General features: G+C 41.7%; 4 protein-coding genes across 6 annotated transcripts; all 4 read left to right on the top strand.

Moving 5' to 3' along the window:
• Window positions 1-7: 7 nt before the first annotated feature.
• On the top strand, window positions 8-5,949 carry ccdc134 (coiled-coil domain containing 134). Of its 2 annotated transcripts, XM_085933317.1 has the most exons (9): window positions 8-537; window positions 1,294-1,388; window positions 2,839-2,929; window positions 3,027-3,163; window positions 3,273-3,394; window positions 3,580-3,664; window positions 3,987-4,168; window positions 4,418-4,489; window positions 4,681-5,949. In XM_085933317.1, the coding sequence occupies exons 4-9, from the start codon at window positions 3,061-3,063 to the stop codon at window positions 4,804-4,806; spliced, it is 690 nt and encodes a 229-aa protein (XP_085789443.1). In that variant the 5' UTR covers window positions 8-537; window positions 1,294-1,388; window positions 2,839-2,929; window positions 3,027-3,060; the 3' UTR covers window positions 4,807-5,949. The 2 variants fall into 2 exon arrangements, with proteins under 2 accessions (XP_085789443.1, XP_085789442.1); XM_085933316.1 differs by lacking the exon at window positions 2,839-2,929.
• Window positions 5,950-6,001: 52 nt separating this feature from the next.
• On the top strand, window positions 6,002-8,955 carry LOC147044557 (uncharacterized). Of its 2 annotated transcripts, XM_085933314.1 has the most exons (3): window positions 6,002-6,148; window positions 6,693-6,760; window positions 7,026-8,955. In XM_085933314.1, the coding sequence occupies exon 3, from the start codon at window positions 7,070-7,072 to the stop codon at window positions 8,465-8,467; it is 1,398 nt and encodes a 465-aa protein (XP_085789440.1). In that variant the 5' UTR covers window positions 6,002-6,148; window positions 6,693-6,760; window positions 7,026-7,069; the 3' UTR covers window positions 8,468-8,955. The 2 variants fall into 2 exon arrangements, with proteins under 2 accessions (XP_085789440.1, XP_085789441.1); XM_085933315.1 differs by lacking the exon at window positions 6,693-6,760 and having other exon boundaries at window positions 6,003-6,148.
• A 376-nt stretch (window positions 8,956-9,331) lies between these two features.
• Window positions 9,332-18,890, top strand: srebf2 (sterol regulatory element binding transcription factor 2). The gene is made up of 20 exons (XM_085933884.1): window positions 9,332-9,625; window positions 11,692-12,014; window positions 12,166-12,298; window positions 12,427-12,575; window positions 12,681-12,779; window positions 12,933-13,193; window positions 13,354-13,468; window positions 13,527-13,678; window positions 13,797-13,995; window positions 14,080-14,255; window positions 14,397-14,646; window positions 14,737-14,906; window positions 15,001-15,172; window positions 15,289-15,406; window positions 15,499-15,605; window positions 15,928-16,060; window positions 16,211-16,382; window positions 16,756-16,932; window positions 17,024-17,135; window positions 17,285-18,890. Exons 1-20 carry the CDS (start codon window positions 9,547-9,549, stop codon window positions 17,485-17,487), a joined length of 3,300 nt encoding a protein of 1,099 aa, XP_085790010.1. The 5' UTR covers window positions 9,332-9,546; the 3' UTR covers window positions 17,488-18,890.
• Window positions 18,627-20,760, top strand: nol12 (nucleolar protein 12). The gene is made up of 7 exons (XM_085933885.1): window positions 18,627-18,767; window positions 19,247-19,451; window positions 19,764-19,869; window positions 19,953-20,001; window positions 20,070-20,215; window positions 20,300-20,394; window positions 20,477-20,760. The coding sequence occupies exons 2-7, from the start codon at window positions 19,342-19,344 to the stop codon at window positions 20,670-20,672; spliced, it is 702 nt and encodes a 233-aa protein (XP_085790011.1). The 5' UTR covers window positions 18,627-18,767; window positions 19,247-19,341; the 3' UTR covers window positions 20,673-20,760.
• The last annotated feature ends 170 nt before the right edge of the window (window positions 20,761-20,930 follow it).

The following is a 20,930-nucleotide window of genomic DNA, read 5'->3' on the forward strand; positions in this document are numbered from 1 at the left end:
GGAACCAATGGGGGACTGTCAGACTTCTTCGGGTCCGACAAAAATCTAATTGTAATTTTTAAAGCAACTTCTTCTCCAATTATAGATTTGATCTTAAAAGACTAACGTTCCACTACAAAAGCAGTGTAATTTTTTAAAGAAAAATTACAAGTAATTTCAGAAATGATATACCAAAATATAATCTTTTATTTTGGTATAATGTTCTCAATAATTCAGCGGAAATGGCCGTGCGGAAACGGAACGTTTCCTTGGCGGTGTCTTCCTATAACCACTCCGGAACGAAACCGTCGCCTGAGCCGAGTGTCCGTTTGCTGTCATTCTTCGCAGGGAAGCCTGCTGGTGCGATCGTGGCATCAGTAGAGTGGAGCAGCGGCAAGCGCTGTCCGGATGTATATTAACCACTGCAGCCAAGTGTGTGTTTTTCCACTTGAGGATCATCGTGGATGAAGTGACTGTCCAGCCGAGCACTTCGCCGTGCTGAAATTCAACATTAGTGCGGATAGAGATTCTAAAAGAAGCATTTCTCGCGTCAACGGGGTGAGTGATCAGCGAGTTTCATTTATTGGTCTGATCATCTGTGCTGGTTAAGAGGTCCGATGATTTGTAAACTATCCCATTCATTTTGACACGAATACATTTGTGCAGATACTTAGGACAGCTTGTAATAAGTCAAGTGATAAGTGGATGTCATCATTGGCATTATTTACACTCATCGGTCCAGATGATTGAATGGCCATAGTACTGCGGATGCATGGAAAGAAGATATCACTGATGTCATTCCTTAAAGATGAAACTTGCTCACAAAGACATCAAAGACTATGGGGATTCAAGCTTGTCCATCTGTCTGATCAACATTGGCGCCTATCCCCACGATGAGAAGCTCACTCACTCACTCACACACACACCTCCAGGCTCAGTTGCGTGTCTTTAAATGGATGTGGAGCGTTTGGCTGCCTCCCACACTTGATTATTTTTCTAGTTTTAAAATCCACTGCGAGTAAACAGTAGCAGAGTGGCTTTGCATCTTTAGATATTGGATGCATGTTTTGAAATCACAGGGATTTCACACAATACGAGTAGTGTGTAACCCGCCTACCTATATATATATATATATATATATATATTATATATATATATATAATATATATATATATATATACATATATATATATATATATATATATATATATATATATATATATATATATATATATATATATAAAAAGAAAAGAAAAATGACATTTCTGAATTCCACTTAATATATATTTAACCTAAGCTTCTGCAACGCAGGAGATTGTCATCCCCTGGACTTGAGCACACTCCACTGGCCTTGAAGCTAAACACACTGAATTGGAGCAGCAGCAGCAGCTGAAGCAGAGTTCAACAAGGTGAGAAGAGAATCTAGCATGGAGACACAATGAACACCAATTTTTCTGATGTAATTCAATTCAGTTGAAATTCTGTTTCCTTGTAATCTCTCGAAATTAGTACGCGAAGGCATAATTGTATTCAACCCACCAATTTGCACTTGCTCTGGCAGGGCAACTTCAAAACTTTCATTTATTTTCATTAAATGTTTGGTTTAGTGTTTTTATCCAAATTTGAGAATTCCATTGACTAAAGCCTCATCTTATTGATCAATAGATGGTGTTATTTGTGTGCAGTATGTTTTAAAATAGGGGTTGATTTAATTTTCAAGTTGAGTGAGTGCCTTATCGTTTTTTATGTGTTGATGTTAGGTGATTTTATACTATTAAAAATGTTAAATATTCCTTCAAAACATTGCATGTTAATCTTGGGTTACATGATGAATGATGGACACTGCAGTGCTTCACATAGAGACAAAAACAGCTGACTGTCAACGATCCAATCTCAAATACTTGCTTCGGGTAATTGCGTTACTAAGCTTTGTTAGCAAAAACCTACTTTACGGTTGTTTTGAGTCCCTTGAACGGTGCCGTCGGTGATAACAATCTCGCCTGTAACCATCTGTCGTACAACTACACAAACCTTCTGCCCGAGTCGTTCAGGAATCTCAAATAATACAGCCAGCTGCTGTACATCTAAAAAAACAGGCAAGTCTTCCTCTTCCTGGCAATTATTTGGTCATGTTCAAGCTCACAAGCACCACTTTGGGATATTTACCGCACGGTCTCACAAAGGGCAGGAGCAAAAAAAAAAAAAAAAATGTCATCACCAGCTATTCGGTATCATTGAAACCAACTGGTTCTTTTTTCATCATTATTATTTTTTTTTCATTCTTCTATTTATGCTAATTTTATACACTGAAAAAAATCATTAGATTTCATGATAAATATTTCATTCCTATCATTGTTATTCAATGAGTATGAAATACCGGTCCATTTTAAATTCCTTGTTAGCCGAGTCTTCTCTGTATACTCCACAATTATTCTTTTTTTTTGGAGGAGAGACTTTATGTATGAGCTGAAGATCCATCAGTCATGTTTTCGTCCCACTTTCCCGTTCCTACAATGCCCCGGTGCTCTTGTTACTTCTCAGCTATCTCGCAACTTGCTTTATATAATTTCCACGTCTTATTTTCACTCCGTCTCAGAAAAGAAATATTACCTTAATCCCCTTCACAAAGTGGTGCTCTCGGCCCACCCTAGTCACCTCCATCTAACCTTCTCATCGTGCATCGATTGTGCCCTTGCTAAATTATTCATGTGCAATGTGAATTATAGTCCAGCCAGCCTCTTCCTCTTCAGCTTTTTTTTTTCCTGCTCTTGTTTTTGTCAGGATTTTGCCCTCATAAAATCTTGATTTGATGAGGCTCTATTTTTAGTTATTTATCTTCTTGCCCTCCCTTCCAAAAAGCCTCTGAGGGAGGGAAACGTAGCAGCCGAACATCAAAATCGACTGCTGTGGATGGCGAAACAATTGGACTGGCGGAGAGGGAGAAGCGATGGCAGTATAAGACTTCAAAATGTTCTCGGGGATTAAACGAGTACCCTCTGGTTTTCCATATTAACTTAACAGTTTTCTGCTTTGACATGTCCACGCAGTTTTTTTTTGGCATCCCGCCACCTCCTACTGACCATGCGGAGTGTGTGTGTGACGTTCCTGGCGGCGGCACTCGCCTCCCTCGGCTCGGGAGACACTGACGCACACAGACCGAAACACGACACAAACTTTGAGATCTGTATCCTTCTTTTTGGCGCATTTTTCCAAAGGTCGCAAAGTATTTGGATGTGGGTTTTTTTTTTTTGGACCACAGGTGTTTTTCCCTCTTCCTGAACTTCCCTCACTAGATAAACGCTTGTTTGAGACAAAAAGAAAAGATCAGCTCAACGCACTGAAGAATCTGGTGGAACTGAACGATATTAACCAGCAATATAAGATCATCGACATCATGCTCAAAGGCCTTTTTAAGGTAATGTGTGATAGCGACAGACAGTTGCCTTCATATTGGAAGTACTCGCACTAACTCACATGAACTGAACTTGAGCTGAGAGCATGAAACTATTCTATCTTAACGACATGTTTTCCTCTTTCTGAATTAATTGGGAAAAGAAGTTGCTCCTCAGCATTTGCTACTGTAAATTTCTTCTTTCTCAGGTTTTGGAAGACTCCAGAGAAATCCTGGTCTCGGCCAACATGCAGCCCAGTGATCCGTTCCCTCTGGATGATAAAATCAAAGAAGGTTTGATGCTTTGTTTTGGTTGACTCGTTTATTTTCATTTATTGATTGACTTTACATTTTTTATTGATTTCACTGTTTAACTTTCAAGCAGCAGTTAATTTGAAGGACATATGGTTTCTCCAAAAGCAATACCTCTGTCAGTCTTGCCCTTTTTTGCTCCTCCATCAGAGCATTGATTTATGCTGGCCATCACAGTGTTAGCATTTTACCGCGCAAAAATCTGCATTTCACACCCTTTCATCTATCACTTTACTCTGAGCCATTTATCAGCGGTGGCTCGGTTATTTCTTTTGATTAACACGCTTGCAATTACTCTCTCCAGCTTATTCCCACATTGTGGAAAACACCGCATTTTTTGGCGACGTGGCGCTGCGCTTTCCGCGCATTGTTCACCATTATTTTGACCGGAACGCTGACTGGAGTGGACTGCTTCGCTGGGGGCTTAATTTTTGTAACAAGACTGGAGTTTTCACAGGAGGAGCCCATCAACATGTCCTTTCACTGGTAAGATCTCCAAATTAAATACATATATATTTATTTTTTAATTGCAGCATGAAGTGAGGTTTTGTTTCAAATTTGGCACAGTTGTCAGTACCCACCCACGACCCTGAAATGAATAAACTGTATCGAAAATGAACGAATGAGTCTGATAGAAAGCAGACCAGCTGCATAACCCCAATATATCTTTTCTTTTTATTTCTTTGATTTTAACAATACTTTCCTCTGTACTTTCTTGTTCCTCCCATCTCATAGATGTCGCAGGAACTGGGAATAATAGATAAATCTCCAGACTTTATCAACCCTTACCGGACAGAAAGAGATGATGTAAGTAAAACGTCAACGATACAAATTCTTATTTATACAGTGCGTTTAGATAAGATCGCCATCTGCTGGAGAGACCGCCAAATTGCTGTTCAAAACAAACAAGAGCCCGTCCAATATATACAGATGTATGTTTTTACCTGACCGCTATACCCAGGAAATTTATCTGAGGCGTCTCATTCTTACGGCCTCAGGTCCTTCACACTGCGGAGGCCTTCCAGAAGATTCTGAGGGAGGAAGAGAAGAGGAGGAGGAAGGAGGAAAAGAGGAAAGAAATCCGAAAAGGCCCTCGCATATCTCGCTCCCGTAGCGAGCTATAGCAACATACCTCAACCGGGCTTCGTGAAATAAGAAGGGAACGAGCAATTCAAAAAGGTTTACCTCGCAGACTCTGATTCCAGAGTAAGAAAAGTGGCCGTCACGAAAGACGTGTATCGAGGAAGATCATACAAAAAACATCGACGTTTAAAAAAAGTGATTTTTTGGGGGGGGTTCAGAATCGCTGTACTCTTTGATTTATTATGAGATTATCATCAATCATTTAAGGTTACAATAAGGTTTAAATATGTGTCTTGGAATGAGGTTCATGTATGTCATTTACTTCGAAGCCTTCCACCAGATTGTGCTGGTTTGTCTAGATTGACTTTCTATTGGGTAGCATTACTGTCCGTATGCTTCGGATTGCCAAATATCAATTAGAGCAAACCTCATTGACTATTTCTGATGAACTGACATGAAGGGTCTGAAAAAAATGCATCTTACATTTTCGTCTTGTGAGTGAAAACAACAAGGCTTTTGCTTTCAGTTTGGTTTTACAAGAATCCAATGAAGATACTTTCACTTTTGTTTTACAAGAATCCAATGAAGATACTTTCACTTTTGTTTTACAAGAAACCAATGGGCACACCTTTTCTCTGAGTATGCTGTTTGGACAGTATTATTTTTCCATTTTGGATTCATATAATTCTGACTGTTAAAATATGCACACCAGCCACAACATTACTTCCCATGCAAGGGAAAAAAACAGCATTTGTTCAAATGGTCAAATGTTTGGGTGTTTGGCAGTTTTGTTGTGCACTTGCTGCTAGACTTGCTGGCGAGAGCACAAAAAAACAACTTCAAACATGCTGATTATTGATGAATTCATTTTTTCAGCAGGGTGAGATCCAATGTATACTGTGAAAGGCTACAACAAGCCTGTGTTTTTTCCCCCTCCACCCATTCTGTAGCTCAATTAGGTTACCAAAACTACTTTTATGATATAACGCATATCTGAATAACTGTAATCTACATTACCTCTACATTTCCTACAGTACCAATGTAAACATTCAGCTCATGCATTCGATTCCGAATCTCATTCGAATGTGCAAATGTATCTCTGCATATTGTCGCCGCAGAATGAACAAGCCATTTATTTGAGATGAAATGGAATTAAAAAGTGACGGATACGTTTTAAGACTAAACTTGTTGGCCTGGCACAGCGTTTATGTCCCTGTTTGTCAGCCAATGTGTGTCGAGGGGTGGGTGGACCACCCAATTCTTTTCTTATTTGACTACGATCACCCATCGAAAGAAGTCGAGGACGCAAACATCGTCAGTCTCACTTCAAACGACCTGCAAGCAGTGTTGACTACTGGCATTAGTCGACATAGCAAGACCTTGGTAAAGTATTTGAAACCATTTGTAATGATGTGCCTTCATTTTGAGAGATCGCAGTGTCTTTTGACATAATATTAGTTGCTACGTCCCAAGGTGGCTCGTTTCGCTTTCGATATTACCAGCAAGAGTTGCCATTTTAAGTTTGATCAGACTTAATTTGGAAGTATTTTGGGGAGGCTAAGGAGACTTAAGTTTATGCGTGCATTGCGCAATCATTTTGACAGTTATCCTTCGTCACTTTGCGCTTCACCTTTCGCAAATGCGCAGATTTATATGTGACAATATCTGATCTTTGAGCAATGTGGTTCACCGAGGACAAGGCGCGGTGCTTGGCTGATGCACATAGGAAAAAAAAAAAAAAAAAAGCACCAAACTCCAATCATTGTTTCCACAGAGTAGAGAAAATATTATACATGAAATGTTTGGGATTATTTTTTATGTGCTCTGTTTGTATATATTACTACTCCGATTAAGTACTTATATGCTAATTTATTCCCAGCCTGTACAATGTTGAATTCGTATTTCTTTAATTGTGTTAATGTTGCAGTAAACTTCAAGTGACAAGCAAACAGCTTGGAGGAAGCACGCTTTGGGTTTTTTCACGTGAAGACTTGTGTAAGCAAGACTGCTTTTTATTTCCCTCAAAGTGCAACAATCTCCCATTTCCTGACATTTATTAAGGAATACTTGAAGAAATCAATTTATAATGTTTAAGTCTAACATGGGATGGTTAAAACTTGATTTATATGATTTCTGTACACAAAACTGCTGGATCCAAATTTGTGACAGATTATAGTAAAAGTGCATGTTGTCCCATGCTAACATTTACAATCGGCAGGTTCATTCCACATATTAACGACTTTTAACACGTTTTGTGCAGCTTTGCCATTACAGAGTGGAGAACAGCACGAGCCAGTTGACACGATGACCATCACGGAGTTTGAAGAAAGAAGGCTGGTTCTGGTTGGGAACACAGGAAATGGCAAGAGCTCATCTGCAAACACCATCTTGGGGCGAAGAGAGTTCCTGGCAAAGTTCAGTCCCAGCTCAGTGACTCGGGAATGCCAGTCCGCGAGCACTGAGCGTGCCGTTGGTGATGACCAGAAGAGAATGAGGAAGATTACGGTGGTTGACGTACCAGGCTTTGGGTACACTCACCTCAGTATGGAAGAGATTCAGACAGAAATTGCTAAATTATTCGAATTTATCAATCCTGGGCCCCATGCTTTTCTCTTGGTAGTGCCCCTTGGACGTTACACAGATTACGAGGCCCAGGCTGTCATCCATCTGGCTAAAATTTTTGGAGAAGACGCTGTTAAAAAGCACACAATAGTTCTCTTTACCAAGGGAGATTCTCTTCAAGGCATGGAGTTTGACGAATACCTGAAAGAGAGTCCTGCTTGTCTTAGAGAGCTCATTGACAAGTGCGGGGGGAGGTACCACGTGTTTAACAATGAGGAAGACTACGGTAATGCGACGCAGGTTCAAGAACTCATGATGAAGGTGGACGAGATGGTGAAGAAGAGCCAAACACAGTTTTACACCAACGCTATGTTTGAAGAGGCAGACGCAGCAATAAGGGAAGAAAAAGAGGCAGAGGCAGCAATAAGGGAAGAAACGCAAAATGCCGCTCGCTCTTTAAAATTGAAGCGCATAGTGGCTGCCTGCATCTCAGGCCTGATACTCGGAGCCGCCTTTGGCGTCGCTGTCCCCGTTGCAGCTGCCCTCTCGGCACAACTTGCCGGGAGTGCCGTTGGCCTCGTTGCTGCTCAGCTTACCGGGGCGTCTGGCGCCGGAGCTGTGAGCGCCGTAGTTGCCGCAGCCAAGGGAACCACCGCTATCGGGGCAGGTGTCGGGGCAGTTGTCGGCGGTTTGATAGGAGCCATTGCTGGCTCTGAAGCAGAGAGTGTGAAAGAGGGCGTTTTGGATACTCTTGTGGTGGTTAGTGGTGTCGGAGTTACTGCTCTCGCGAGTTCCGTAGTTGTGGGGGCTTCCTTGGGCGTAGGGGCGGCTCTGAGTGCTGGGACTGGTGCGGCCGCAGCCAACGGTGGTTTAGCTCCATTGGCAGGGCAAAATGGCCCAACCTCAGCTGGATCTTTAGCTGCTTCTTTTGCTACAACAGGGGTAGAAGTAGTTCAGGCCACTGCACAAGTTCCCCCTGTTGCTCCTGCAGCCGGAAATACTGGTCTCGATGCAGTGGTAGGGATTTCGAAGTGTGCAGCAGAAGCAGTTTTGCAGAACTCGAGTTTTGCAGTGAAAGTGGTCATAGAAAAAAACAAAGACTCACAAAAGTCTACTTATGAGATGTCATGGAACAAATGAACACTAACAGTGTTTTTGTGACTGTTTCTAAAAATTATTTTAAGTCCACTTTCCTCACAGTACTCTTTATTCTTCTAACCCATGATAAAATATGGGGGCATTTATGTTTTTCTCATTGTGCCAGATTGGTTAAGGTTTAAAATCATTTTCTTACATTGCTTTTTTTGAAATATGAAAATTGCCTTGATTTGAGAAAATAATGTGTTATGAATGTGCCCCCCCCCCCAAAAAAAAAACTGGAAGTTGATAAATACCTTTCAGGGATAGTTAGGCTTTATATAAATTTCTGTTTATCAAATGACTGATTTTATTCGTTAAGTACATTTCTGTATTTTTGTTCTTGTTTTCAAGTAGGTTTTCCTTATTACTGTAATCCATTTATCCATTTTCTGTATCGCTTTATCCCCATGGGTTTAATGAAAATATTCACCCTTTATTTGTGATGGATTGTATGATGCCAAAAAAACAAGTAAATGCACTTTTCAAGACATCTGATCTTCTAGTATTCCGTCTATACAAGGGAATCCAAGCTACAACATGGAAGGTTCATGTTGTTTTAAATGATGAAACTTATTAAACTCATCATGTCATCAGTAGGCGGAAATTATTCAGGCGCCCCGCTTCTATTTTTAATTTCTATGTATGGGACATAAGCATTTTATCAATGTGTTACATTTGCCAAGTGCGGTTCCCTACTCCTCCTCGGGAGGGCGTGCTAGGGGCGGGGTTTGTTGAAATAACACATGAGTTTCTGATGACGTACTATCAGGCCATGAAGAATGCGGGCTTGCCATTGGTCAATCCTGTCTGGTCTGCTGACAACAACACGTTGTTTTGGACCAATCTGAACCCGTTTTAAACCACCGCGTCTGTTTGTGAATGACGTAACGACAAAACAATATGGCGTCGTCTTCAGGAAATATCATTTTATATGAGTATAGCCGGGTAGACCGCTGCCTCTTTTGAGGCGCTGGGGTTGTCCAACTTTTACTTGTGAATACAATAACTAAACACTTAGAGACATTTGTACCCGACAGTCCTGTTTTATCCGAGAGGCGACTCGGTGACGGCGTTCAAGGATGGACTGTGGAGAGTACATGGCACCAATGGAGCCTTTAGCGGAATTTGGAAATGGATTAACAGTAGGGGACATCTATGGTGAGTTGTCATGTCACTGAAAACCGTCTTTGTGTTTATTTGGCTTTATTCGTCCAGTTTCCCCTCAGTCTGGTAAGCATGGCATTTGCGAGTCTGGAGCAGCGTAAGAAGCTGAGCGCGTCTGGCATTTATTGCAGTCTAATAAATAGAGAAAACGGCTTTATCTTTCCTGTCGTTTATAGCAAGGTTAATCAATAAGATGTCATTCGGTATTAGGCATGTTGTCATTCAAATGCATTGATGATTTAAGATATCCGACCACTTAAATGAATGACAGTGAACCCCCATTTATCATGGCATTAATTCCAGTTCCACGTGTAATTTTACACCCCCCACACTCGCGCTTTTAACACATTTAAACGTCATATAAATGTAAATTTAATAAAACACACTTTACGCTATTCTGGGAAATAAAACACTATTCTATAAGATCACTTTGAGGAAAAGAAGACACACTATGCACACTTCTGCAAATAAGGTTCTTCTGTCACTTCTGGTCACTTCTGTCACTTAAGGTTAACTGTAAAACTCACACGAATCAAACAAAAACTAAACATTTTATAATCAAACATTATGTTCAAACAACTTTTTTTTTTTTTTATCTCATCAGTGTAATTCAGTGTTAGTCAGGGTTAGATAGCCGAACTGAAATTAGCATTGATGCACTGAAGTCCAACATATCCTTAAGAGCATAAAAGTATTAAAATCATGTTTGTTTTTAAAAAAAAAAAAAGTTTGATACTTGTTTTGTTGAACCATTTTACACGCACGTATGCACTTGTCCCGCTCCCTAATTACTCTCTCTGGGACTACAGTTGCATAAGCTTCTTTCTTTTCACCAAGAAGCCCACAACACCAATCCTCATTGTCTGCGGCATCTGGGGGCTACTATAGCTGGCTTGTTCTGTCTGTCTGTCTGTCTGTCTGTCTGTCTGTCTGTCTGTCTGTCTGCCCCAACAATTTCCCCCCTATTAAGGTGCACTCATGCCTGGTTTTGTGTATCTGTCAGCATCAATGTGTTCATCTGCAATACATGAAAAACGTTTGGCTTGAGTGTCCAAGTTGAATAAATGGTGGCAAACGCTGAATTGTTGGTATGAAGGGTTCAATTCTGGTCGGTTGCCATAAAGGCCGTACCCCTTTTCCACTCTGTCAAAATGCTCCATGCTTATTTATGACAATGACTTGATGTCGTTTTTGGCAGGATTTCAACCATGAGGTTCGCGCCCCAAACTGCTATGCATTTTTTCTGTTGTTGTTGTTGCTGGTGGTTTATTTTGGCAGGTAGGAGTGCTCGTGATTATTTCCTCGTCACATATGATAAACACTTCACTGGAGTTTTGGGTTGAAGACTTCAACATATCTGAAGCTGGAGAAAAATAAAACACTTTGTTATTGACATTCATACGAATGGTTATGGACAAGGATGAACAATTATCTCATTTACTTGTAGCTGCATTAGAAATAGGGTTACGCAATCGGGCCCACAAGTCGTATCTTGGTATATTTCGGGGAGTCAATGGAAACAGTTGTTGCGCATCCCAATATTTCCTATATAATATATTAAAATTCCATTTAAAGCTTCAAGAAGCAATTAAGTTTCAACTACATCAGCACCACAAACTTATCAAGACTGAAATTCCACTTTTATAGCTCTGCTTGTCTTTGTGGGCCATCAGCACATAATTTTTCAAGGCCAAAAGCAGAAGCTGCGTCTGCATGTACGTGTGCCGATCTGCAACATTGGCTGCTATTTCATGTCTTATCTTTCTGCCGTAAAAACTGCTTTGACACGCTTCAGGTGCACCGACAGAGACACTTCATGATTGAGTAATGCTTTTCACTTTTACTCAAGGACGTACAAAGTCCTCACCGATATTACTGTCACAATAGGTCGAGTATTTGCAAAGTTTCCTTATGCTAATAGTTTATGGTAAAATAAATAAACATTTTTATGCATTGATCATTTGGGTCATCAATTGATGCTAACATACTGTACATCTTCTATATATGCAATAAATTATCTTGATGTATCCTCAAACATTTTTCTCTTCATATTTCTTCAGAGATGCTCCAGCTTGAACCCGACTTATTTGAGGAGCTGGACACTCTAAGCACCACCCCTCAACCAGCCAATCAAAACTCGGGCTCTGCGCCAGCATCAAACCCAGTTGCCTACCACAACTCCGCCGTTGGTCTCTCTGCCCCCCCGACATTGTCGCCCAGGTCTGGCTCCCTCCCCCCAAATATCTCTCCTGCTCAGTCGCCCGCCACAGCCACACCATCTACAGTACAGCATCAGGTGACCCGCAGCCCACCGCCCCTTCAGCCGCGGCCTCAGGTGGTCCAACCCATCCAACCCCATCTGGTGGCCCAACCCACCATTCAGGTTTGACAAATTTTCTTACACTCATGCCAGGTGAAGAATGGCCTTTTTTTTTTTTTTTAAACAGAGAACTAGTTCATTATTAAACACCTTAAAGAAATTATCTCATTTCCTAGGACCAAACTGCATTTTTTTTCCACCTTATACATTGCAGATGCAAACCCAGCGATTCCCAGTTCACATCCAGACACCTGCGCCCCAAACGGTGATGATTGCCACCAGTGCTGGGCAGGGTTTCTTCCAAAACCCAGTCATCTACCACCAGAGCCCAACTCCTGGTTTCTCAGGTGACAAAGACATGTTATTTTAAACAATCCTGTCATTATGTTGTTGCAATATTTCTTATTTAGTCAGTTCCAATCTGACTCTTGACCGAGCACCGGTACTTATTTTTCCATTTCTCATGTTCTTCCAGTACTTCAACCACAGGTGCCGAACATTGTGACAACACCCCAACTCCAACCGGTGACAATTCAACAGCGCCTTCTGACAAATGGTCAGACCATTCAGACTCTCTCTACAGCGCCCACTACAGTCCATGCTGTGCCGCAGCAAGTGCAACAGGTAACGAGTTTGCTATTCATGTCATCAGTAGATGATTGAGACACGTCAGCTCTTCAAGCTCTGTTTTTTTTTTATTTTTTATTTTGTGCTGGTACTTTTCAACAGGTTCTGGTTCAACAGCCTCAGATTTTGAAGACGGATTCCCTGGTACTATCCACCATGCCAAACCCAGCAGGGATCACCACATTGACCACGCAAGTCCCGGTAATACACCCAAAAGATTAATTGTCACTACAGGGCTTGATTTTTGCTTTTACAACACAACCAGAATTTGTCAATTAGAACCACCAGCGTAGTCAGAATTCGAGTGAATATTAGTACTTGCAATGCCATGAGCAATTGCTTTTGTGTCTGTAGGCAGTGATGGGGAGCAGCCTCCTGACTTCTGTTCTGGGACGCGGAGAGAAGCTGACAATCAAACACCTGCAGCCGGGCTCCTCTCACTGCACCAACGGCATTGACCAAAACGCTTTGACTGCAGCCGGGCTGTGCCAAGGAGGGGTGGTGAAGGAGGGTGAGAGAAGGACCACCCACAACATCATTGAAAAGAGGTACCGCTCGTCCATCAATGACAAGATTGTGGAGCTGAGAGACTTGGTTGTCGGCAATGACGTCAAGGTCAGTGATTTGAGATATTTTTTTTGTGTGTGAAATTTTGATTTTCTGAACAAATAGGAAGTGTTCCTAATTATTAGAGTGTATCGCAAGTGGTCCAAATTGCAAATGTTGGTTGGAGATGAAATCAAATATGATTCCCCCCTTACATTTTTGCTTTCAGATGCATAAGTCGGGAGTGTTGAGTAAAGCCATTGACTACATTAAGTACCTGAAACAGGTCAATCATAAACTTCGACAGGAGAATCTGAGTCTCAAGATGGCAAACCAGAAGAACAGTAAGTTAGTAACTGCTTATAGCAAATTCATTATGATGAACATCTTTGTTTATCTCAGGGCCAGTGACAATGTCTGAGGATATGGAGACCAAAGAGGAAATTGCAATTATGTCACCTCCAGCCTCCGACTTGGGCTCAATTTCACCTCAACAGTTCTCACCCTACAATGTGGACTCTGAGCCCAGCAGCCCCTTAATTGATCACGATCAGGTAATGTACACGGCGTTTGGGTCCATCGTTTTTTGGACAATCATGGTATTTCTATTCTATTGTCTTTGGTTGCCCTTTAACGTTATGTCATTCTTTTTTTTTTTTTTTTTTATCCCAGATGAAGTGTGATCCAGACTCTCCTAACTTTGTTGGAGTGATGGATGGCTCTCGTCTGCTTCTCTGTGCCCTGACCTTCTTCTGTCTCTCCCTGAACCCACTGCCCTCTTTGCTGGGTTCTGAGACCTCGGAGAGTGTTTCTACTGGGCACGGACCTTCGAGATCTCTATTCTGGTTCCCGGGCCCCACTCAAGATTTGGGTAATAAAAGCTAGCTTTTGTGACGAAGATGGAATCTGATTGACATTTATCTCCCTGTCTGGGCTCTCTCGTTCTGAATCCTAGCCTCCTGGCTGCGCTGTCTGTTGCCATGGGTGATGGTTTGGATGCTGAGTGGGCTGGGAGCAATTTGGGGTTGCGTATGGGTGCTCTACCTCTGGGAACCTGTCACGCCCCTTCACTCCCCCAAGTCGGTGTCCTTCTGGAGACACCGAAAGCAAGCTGATGTTCACCTCAAGAGAGTGAGTACATTTCGAATGAAGTCATATTTTCGTTTTTTTATGGCCGTTCTACGTATTTGGTACTTTTATGATGCGTTCCAACCCATTTTGCTCTTGCAGTCATCTCTCTTCGAACTTTCTTCTATTTCCCATCTGTCATAGGGAGATTATGCTGCAGCATTGACAAGTTTAGAGACTTCCTTGTCCATCTTGACCAGAGCGTTGCCTTCCACCAAACTGGATCTAGTCTGCTCGTTGACCTGGAATGTGATTCGCTATTGTTTACATCGCCCAACCCCTCTCGGATGGCTGGTTCACCAAATCAGAGGCAAACACGAGGGGGACGAGGCGAGGACAAGCGCGAAGGATGCAGCCCTGGTATACCATCGTCTGAGCCAGCTGCAACTCACAGGTAAGTGTAGGAATGGTCATTCAAAAAAAAACAAAAAAAACAATCGCAATAAAAACGAACAATCAATTGTGCACATTTTGTGATTTGTAGGAAAGCTACCTCAGCGAAGCAGCTGGTGGGCTCTGTCGCTGTCTCTGAGTGCCGTCAACCTCAGCGAGAGCGCCCAAGGAAAGATGGCCCCCGCTCAACTCACCGAGATCTACGTGACTGCAGCCGCAGCCATGCGCACTGTACCTGGTCTCTACATCACCTGTTTGCCTGTACGTACCCTTATGTTTGTCTTTTTAAAATTGTATCGATTTCAACTTACACAACACCTTTTTTTTTTTTTTTTTTTTTTTTTTTCCTTCTCAGGGATACTTACTGAGCTGTGCCGAGAGCCTTGCAAATCAATGTGACGCAAAGCACATCCCTGACTGCCTGCGCTGGCTCTTCAACCCATTAGGCCGGCAATTCTTTTTAAGCTGCGATTGGTCATTGAAGTCAGAGAGCAGCGAAGGTGTGTTCATGTCGCGGAGAGACCCAGGTACAAACGACCCCCCCCAAAACTTGATTCAAGTCGGATTTTGTTACCAAGCATTTGATGTGAAATAACGCCATTTGGTTGTGAAAAGAGAAACACTGTAAATATTTGCCTTCCAGCGGACCCAGTCGCCCAGTTGCACCGCTGTTTCTGCAGGAAGTTGTTGGAGAGAGCCGTTCACACCCTCATCCAGCCTCAAAATGACTTTGAAGCGTGCAAACACAAAACAAGCTCTGGGTGTGACAGGAGCCCTGCCAACACTAATTCACTCGAGTGTGAAACAATGACACGACTGTTCAACTATGTACTCGTCTGCTTCCTTCTTCCAGAGAGTTTTCCAGTGCCCTTGAGTTCCTGCAACAGTTGAATAAATGTACAGAGGACTCGCCGTCTGCTCCTCCCTTCTCAACTCCTCCCAGTCACACGTTCACATCAGGTGTTTGACATAGCACACTTCCTTGTTGGAGATATTTTTGAACTGAATTGAACTTCCTTCATGGAGTTCTTAGAGGGGTTTTTTGGGGCTATAAAAATTGCGCAATTAATTTAATATTGACACTTACTCGTTGGGGATATTTTTGAACTGAATTGAACTTCCTTCATGAAATTCTTAGAGGGTTTTTTTTGGCTGTAAAAATTGTGCAATTAATCTAATATTGACGTCTCAAATCTCAAGATGGAATCAAAAGATATGTTTGCTGCTTTGTTTTGAAAGCCTCCCTTTTACATTGCCTTTTTTTTTTTTTCTTGTCTGGCAGTGAGAGATCCAATGTGTCGGTGGTGGGCGTTGGTCCTAAAGGCTACCATCTATTGGCTTCGAGGTGATGATGTCACTGTGAGGTCTCTTTTGGTGGAAGCAGAGCGGATGCCAAGGACACGGCACACTCTTGAGTAAGTGGCCACGTTTTGGGAGGTCATCAAGTGCTCTCAGATTGTTCAGCGTGCAACTACTTTCGCCCTCTTTTTTTTGGCACACTGTATCCACCTATTACAGATGTGTCCAAAAGATGAACTTTTTCCTCTTTCTCCTTTTGGTTCCAGCCACCCTCTGCCCAAAGCTGTGCAGTCACTCTGCAAGTCAATTCAGATGAGTCTGTCACCTCTAAAAGGAGAAGGAACATCAGCCTGCCTGTCTCGTTGTGACCAAGCAAGCAGCTACCTGCGCTCCAGCATCTCAGTACCGCTTGGGCAGCCCGGGGATGGCTTAAACAAGGTAAAGAACAAATAAATATCTTCTTCTTCGTAAGGAGTTTTTATTTTTATTTTTATTGGGTTTCTGGTTAAATTGCTTGATGTTTGGTCGGTGGATGTTATAGCGCGATAAGAGATGGCGGGAGGTGGCTGTGGTGCATTGTAGTTGCATTGCATGATCTTCAAGCCAAGTGCAATGGACCTGCAGTGCATTACAGAGACCTCCAAGGTCTGCACGCTGCTCCTGCACCAACCACAAAAGAAATATATCAAATCATATCTAAAACAGTTGCATCATAAATGGTTAAATGGATGTTAAATAACGAATATTCGAACTGAATATTCTCTTTTTCCAAAAATTCCACCAGTTTAAAATCTTTTCTTTATCATCTAAGGCGATGGAGCTCTTGGTATGCGACCTTCTACTGACCTTGAGGACCAGTTTATGGCAGCGAGGAAGCAGCACTAATGGGGAACCGGGCCCAGCATCTGCCTCGCAGTTGGCTGGTTTTCAAAACGACCTCAGTGCGCTCAGAAAGCTCACGCAATACTCCAGACAGGCCCAGCATAAGGTGACAAGAAGTTCAGAATAATGACATTCATATTGTTTCATGACTTTCTTTGGCTCCAGGTGTATTTAAGCCACAACTCTTTTGCTTGTAGTTGTTCCTCCACGAGACCACGGTGAGGCTGATGGCCGGAGCCAGTCCCACAAGGACGCACCAGCTGCTGGATCACAATCTGCGACGCAGGTCCAACGGCCTCCCCAATGCAGGTGAAGAATATCTTTGCCTTGTTGTCTGCTGCATTTCCCCTCTTGTTAAGATAAAAAAAAAAAGGAATGTGATTTATTTTACAAACAACAAAACAAAAACGATGAACAAAATGTTGATCTCTATTTTGTCCTCCCTCTTCCAATGTCAGAGGGTGAGAGGGAACGGGCTCACGCCATTCTGCTGGCCTGCGGCCACCTACCCATGCCTCTGTTAACCCCGCCCGGGCATCGTGCCCACCTTCTGGCCGAAGCCAAACGCACGCTGGAGCGGGTAGGAGATCGGCGATCCCTGCAAGATTGTCAACAGATCCTGTTGCGCCTGAGCGGTGGCACAACCGTCGTTACATCCTGAACACACACTTCTGTCGATAGAACTCATTAACTTCCAGTCCTCCATTTTTAAGCCTGTATCATCATCATCATCATCATCATCATCTCTCCAGTGCTCAGCTTTAGAACAATCTCGCCACCTTCTGGTCATTCACAAAGTTGGCTCACTGCCTCATCTTTAAATTGCGTAACAGGAATATCAGGTGTAATGGGGCTTCCAAAGAAAAAGGGACCTGTTTATAAATCACTTCAAATGGGTGCATTCGCAGAGGTGCGTCGTTTAGCTGCAAATGCCACTTTGCAATTTCTAAATCTGTTTGCCAGCTTCAATTCGAAGGGCTGTAAAATGCATACACATGAAGACGAGCTGGTTTACGCTGAATTTTAAGTAGTGTCGCTTTATATCTACCTCAGTCACAGTGCGTTGATACTGTGGGGAAAAAAGAAAACACCCAAAACACAAGGTCGGTTATTCTGAATTGGAAGTAAGAGCGTGCAGCTTTCAGTACATCACAAAGGTGTCGCGACGACCAAGGGCAACTTGCTGGGAATACAGGATGTTGATACATACATATTGTAGTGCATGTATGATTATCGAATATTAACAGTTTGTATTTCGGTTGTAAATACAAAATAGACTAACTTTTAAAAGTAGATTTAAGCGTCGGAGGAAACAGACATTACTGACAATCGCCACTGTCTGGTTGGTTTTAATGGCTGGATCAGCGGAGCAGTTATGGCTACCTTGCCCCAAATGTCAAAATATTTCGCTGAGTTAAGTTTCGATGGTAATTACGTTGAGCGGGGGGGAAAAAAAAAATGCAAACCTTTGTTTCATGTAAAATATATGCTTGTGCAACAATGCTACGGTGGAAATGTTTTATCTTGTCTGATGTCTTTTTTTTTTTTTTTTTCAGGCAAAACATTATTATTTTAAACAGAACTATTTTGCTATATCACGTCATTTTTAAAATCATGTTAGAAATTGTTTAAAGCTGTTTGCTTTTTAATTTGTAGTTTTTGCCTTGCACAAGGTGCTGTCATTCCTGCTTTTGTGTCTTATTTAATTATATCCTTTTTAAGAATAATCCTTTGCTGGAGGGGAGGAAAGTCAAAATTTGTGTGTATGTGAGGAATTTAAAACATAGAACAAGCATTTTAGATTTGTGTAAAAGCTTACTGTTGCTGTTTTCTTTCTTTTTAGAATAGAGAAGCAAACTTCCAGAAAATTCTCTTACAGGTCAAACCAGGCAGATCATTCTCTTTCTTGGCTGCACAAAGAACAGCAATGCCATGGATAGGGTGGGTTTATTACAGCTTTTCTGATGTTATGTTACATTTTTTTGTCAATATCCTTTTTACTTTCCAAATTTCAGTCTTGTTCACTATTTTGATCTTTTTTTTTAATAAAAAAATGTGATGGTGGTGGTAGTTCTTGTTTGTTCCTACCCTGCAAAATATATATATAGCCATCTTAAAACAAATTGTATTAATTTAATAATAATAGAGAGAAATTTCACCACACCCAGATGTGTGCGTGACGATGATCATTGGGACTTTATCTGATCAATGAATTAGACCAATACATTTCCTGGTTCAATAGCAAATGGTATGCGTTGATTTTGATTTTTTTGGGGGGTTAAGTATTTGCTATCTGTCTACATTTGATTTATTTTTGTGAGAACTCCATATGCTTTCTAATTGTGTACACATGTTGCATTGTAATTTTTTGGGTACGTATTTACAGTTGCAGGAACATATCTTTCTTCGCATGTTTTCAGTCGGACATAATAAGCGAGCTCGCAGTCACACCGTCTGCACCGGAAGTCGTCAGACAGCCGACTCACATGCGCATGGAAAGTAAGCAAACACAACAATGAAAAACAGAAAAAAGAACAGTAATGTGCCCAACAAGGCCAAATTCAAGCCTGGGTCGAAGAAGAGGGAAAATAAATGCGTCGTAATGTTTGACGACAAAGAGAGAGCGTAAGTTTACCCTATTATTTCTTAGCATCACTAGCGGTGTGTTTGCATGTACGCGCTCTAAGTTCTGAATCTTTATGAATGACGTTTTATATGATTTTATTATTATTTCAAAAAGGTAAAACAACTCGAGTATGGTGCCGTGTAAATGTACATCACTGCAAATTGTGACAACAAAACAAACATTTTCTCAGAACGTATCTTAGTGTCAAAGCGAGCATTAGTAATTATTATTATCATACATTTTAGTTTTTACGCACTGCTTATATTGGATTTGTAAAGTATACTCATTGTGTTGGTACATCTTCCTGTCAGGGAATATCTCACTGGTTTCCATAAGCGGAAGGTGGAAAGGAGGAAAGCAGCTGTAGCAGAAATACGTAAGAAGATCAAGGATGAACAGAACCGAGTCAGACAAGAGGTAGGTGCCAAGCAAAAGGCCATATTGTTGACAACTTTGTTGACTCAAGACAAAATGGTGTGACTTTGATAACTGTCTTTCAGAGGCATAAGGAATATATGAAAATGCTGAAGGAGCGACATGAAGCACTTGGTGAGTTAGATGGTCTATAGCAGACATGCGTTTTTCAAAATTTCTTTAACTTGATGTTTATTGTTCAGAGGAAAGTGAAGATGATCTGGAAGATGTGATCACCAATACAACAGAGTCTGTTCAGTTTGATCATCCGAACCACACGGTCACAGTGACTACCATCAGTGATCTGGACCTCACCAACAATCACCTGCTTGAACGAGTAACAAATAAGGTCAACACACCAACTTGAGTGTGCATCAAGTCTGTTTGACTGACAGCCTTAACATTTAAATGAAGTCTTTTGATTTCTTCTTAGGTCAACGGAGAACCGAAAGAAAATGATAATGAGGAGCAAGAGGAGAAACTGATGACAATGCCAAAAAAGGCTGGCAATCCAATCTTGAACAAAAAGTAGGCTTCTACTCATTATACTCTAATATGTATATTGAAATCATTGTAAGCACTTTTGTCCATCCGTCACCCTATTATTCAGGATCCGCTCGCTGACATCAACACTTAACTCTTTCACCTGCAAGAAGAGAAAACGAAAGCAGGGAGGACGAGGAGGACGAGGTCAGCAGACGGACAAGACTGACAAGAGAGTCACAGAAAGCAAAATCAGTGCCAAGAAGACCAGCAAATGGCAGAGACGACGTATGACTGGAAAGAAGCGCGGTCAACAGGATTGAGAGATATTGACACGGTGTTATTTTTATACACTCAATGTAATGTAGTTTGATTAAAGCTTATTATTTCCGCTAAACCCAAACATTGTCACACTTTTTATCTTGGTTCAATGTTTATAATCAATATCATCTCTTTTCATTCTGAACATTTGTCTGCCAGTGAGTTTAATGTATATATTCAGCCCCCCCCCTCCTTTCTCGTGTTTATTTATTTACGCTAACCCGAGCCTGCGCGTGGCACCTGCCACCGGCACGAACGTT

This window comes from Syngnathus leptorhynchus, chromosome 16 (assembly GCF_054491065.1).
Source record: "Syngnathus leptorhynchus isolate UIUO chromosome 16, UIUO_Slep, whole genome shotgun sequence".
In the NCBI taxonomy this organism is placed as follows: Eukaryota; Metazoa; Chordata; class Actinopteri; order Syngnathiformes; family Syngnathidae; genus Syngnathus; species Syngnathus leptorhynchus.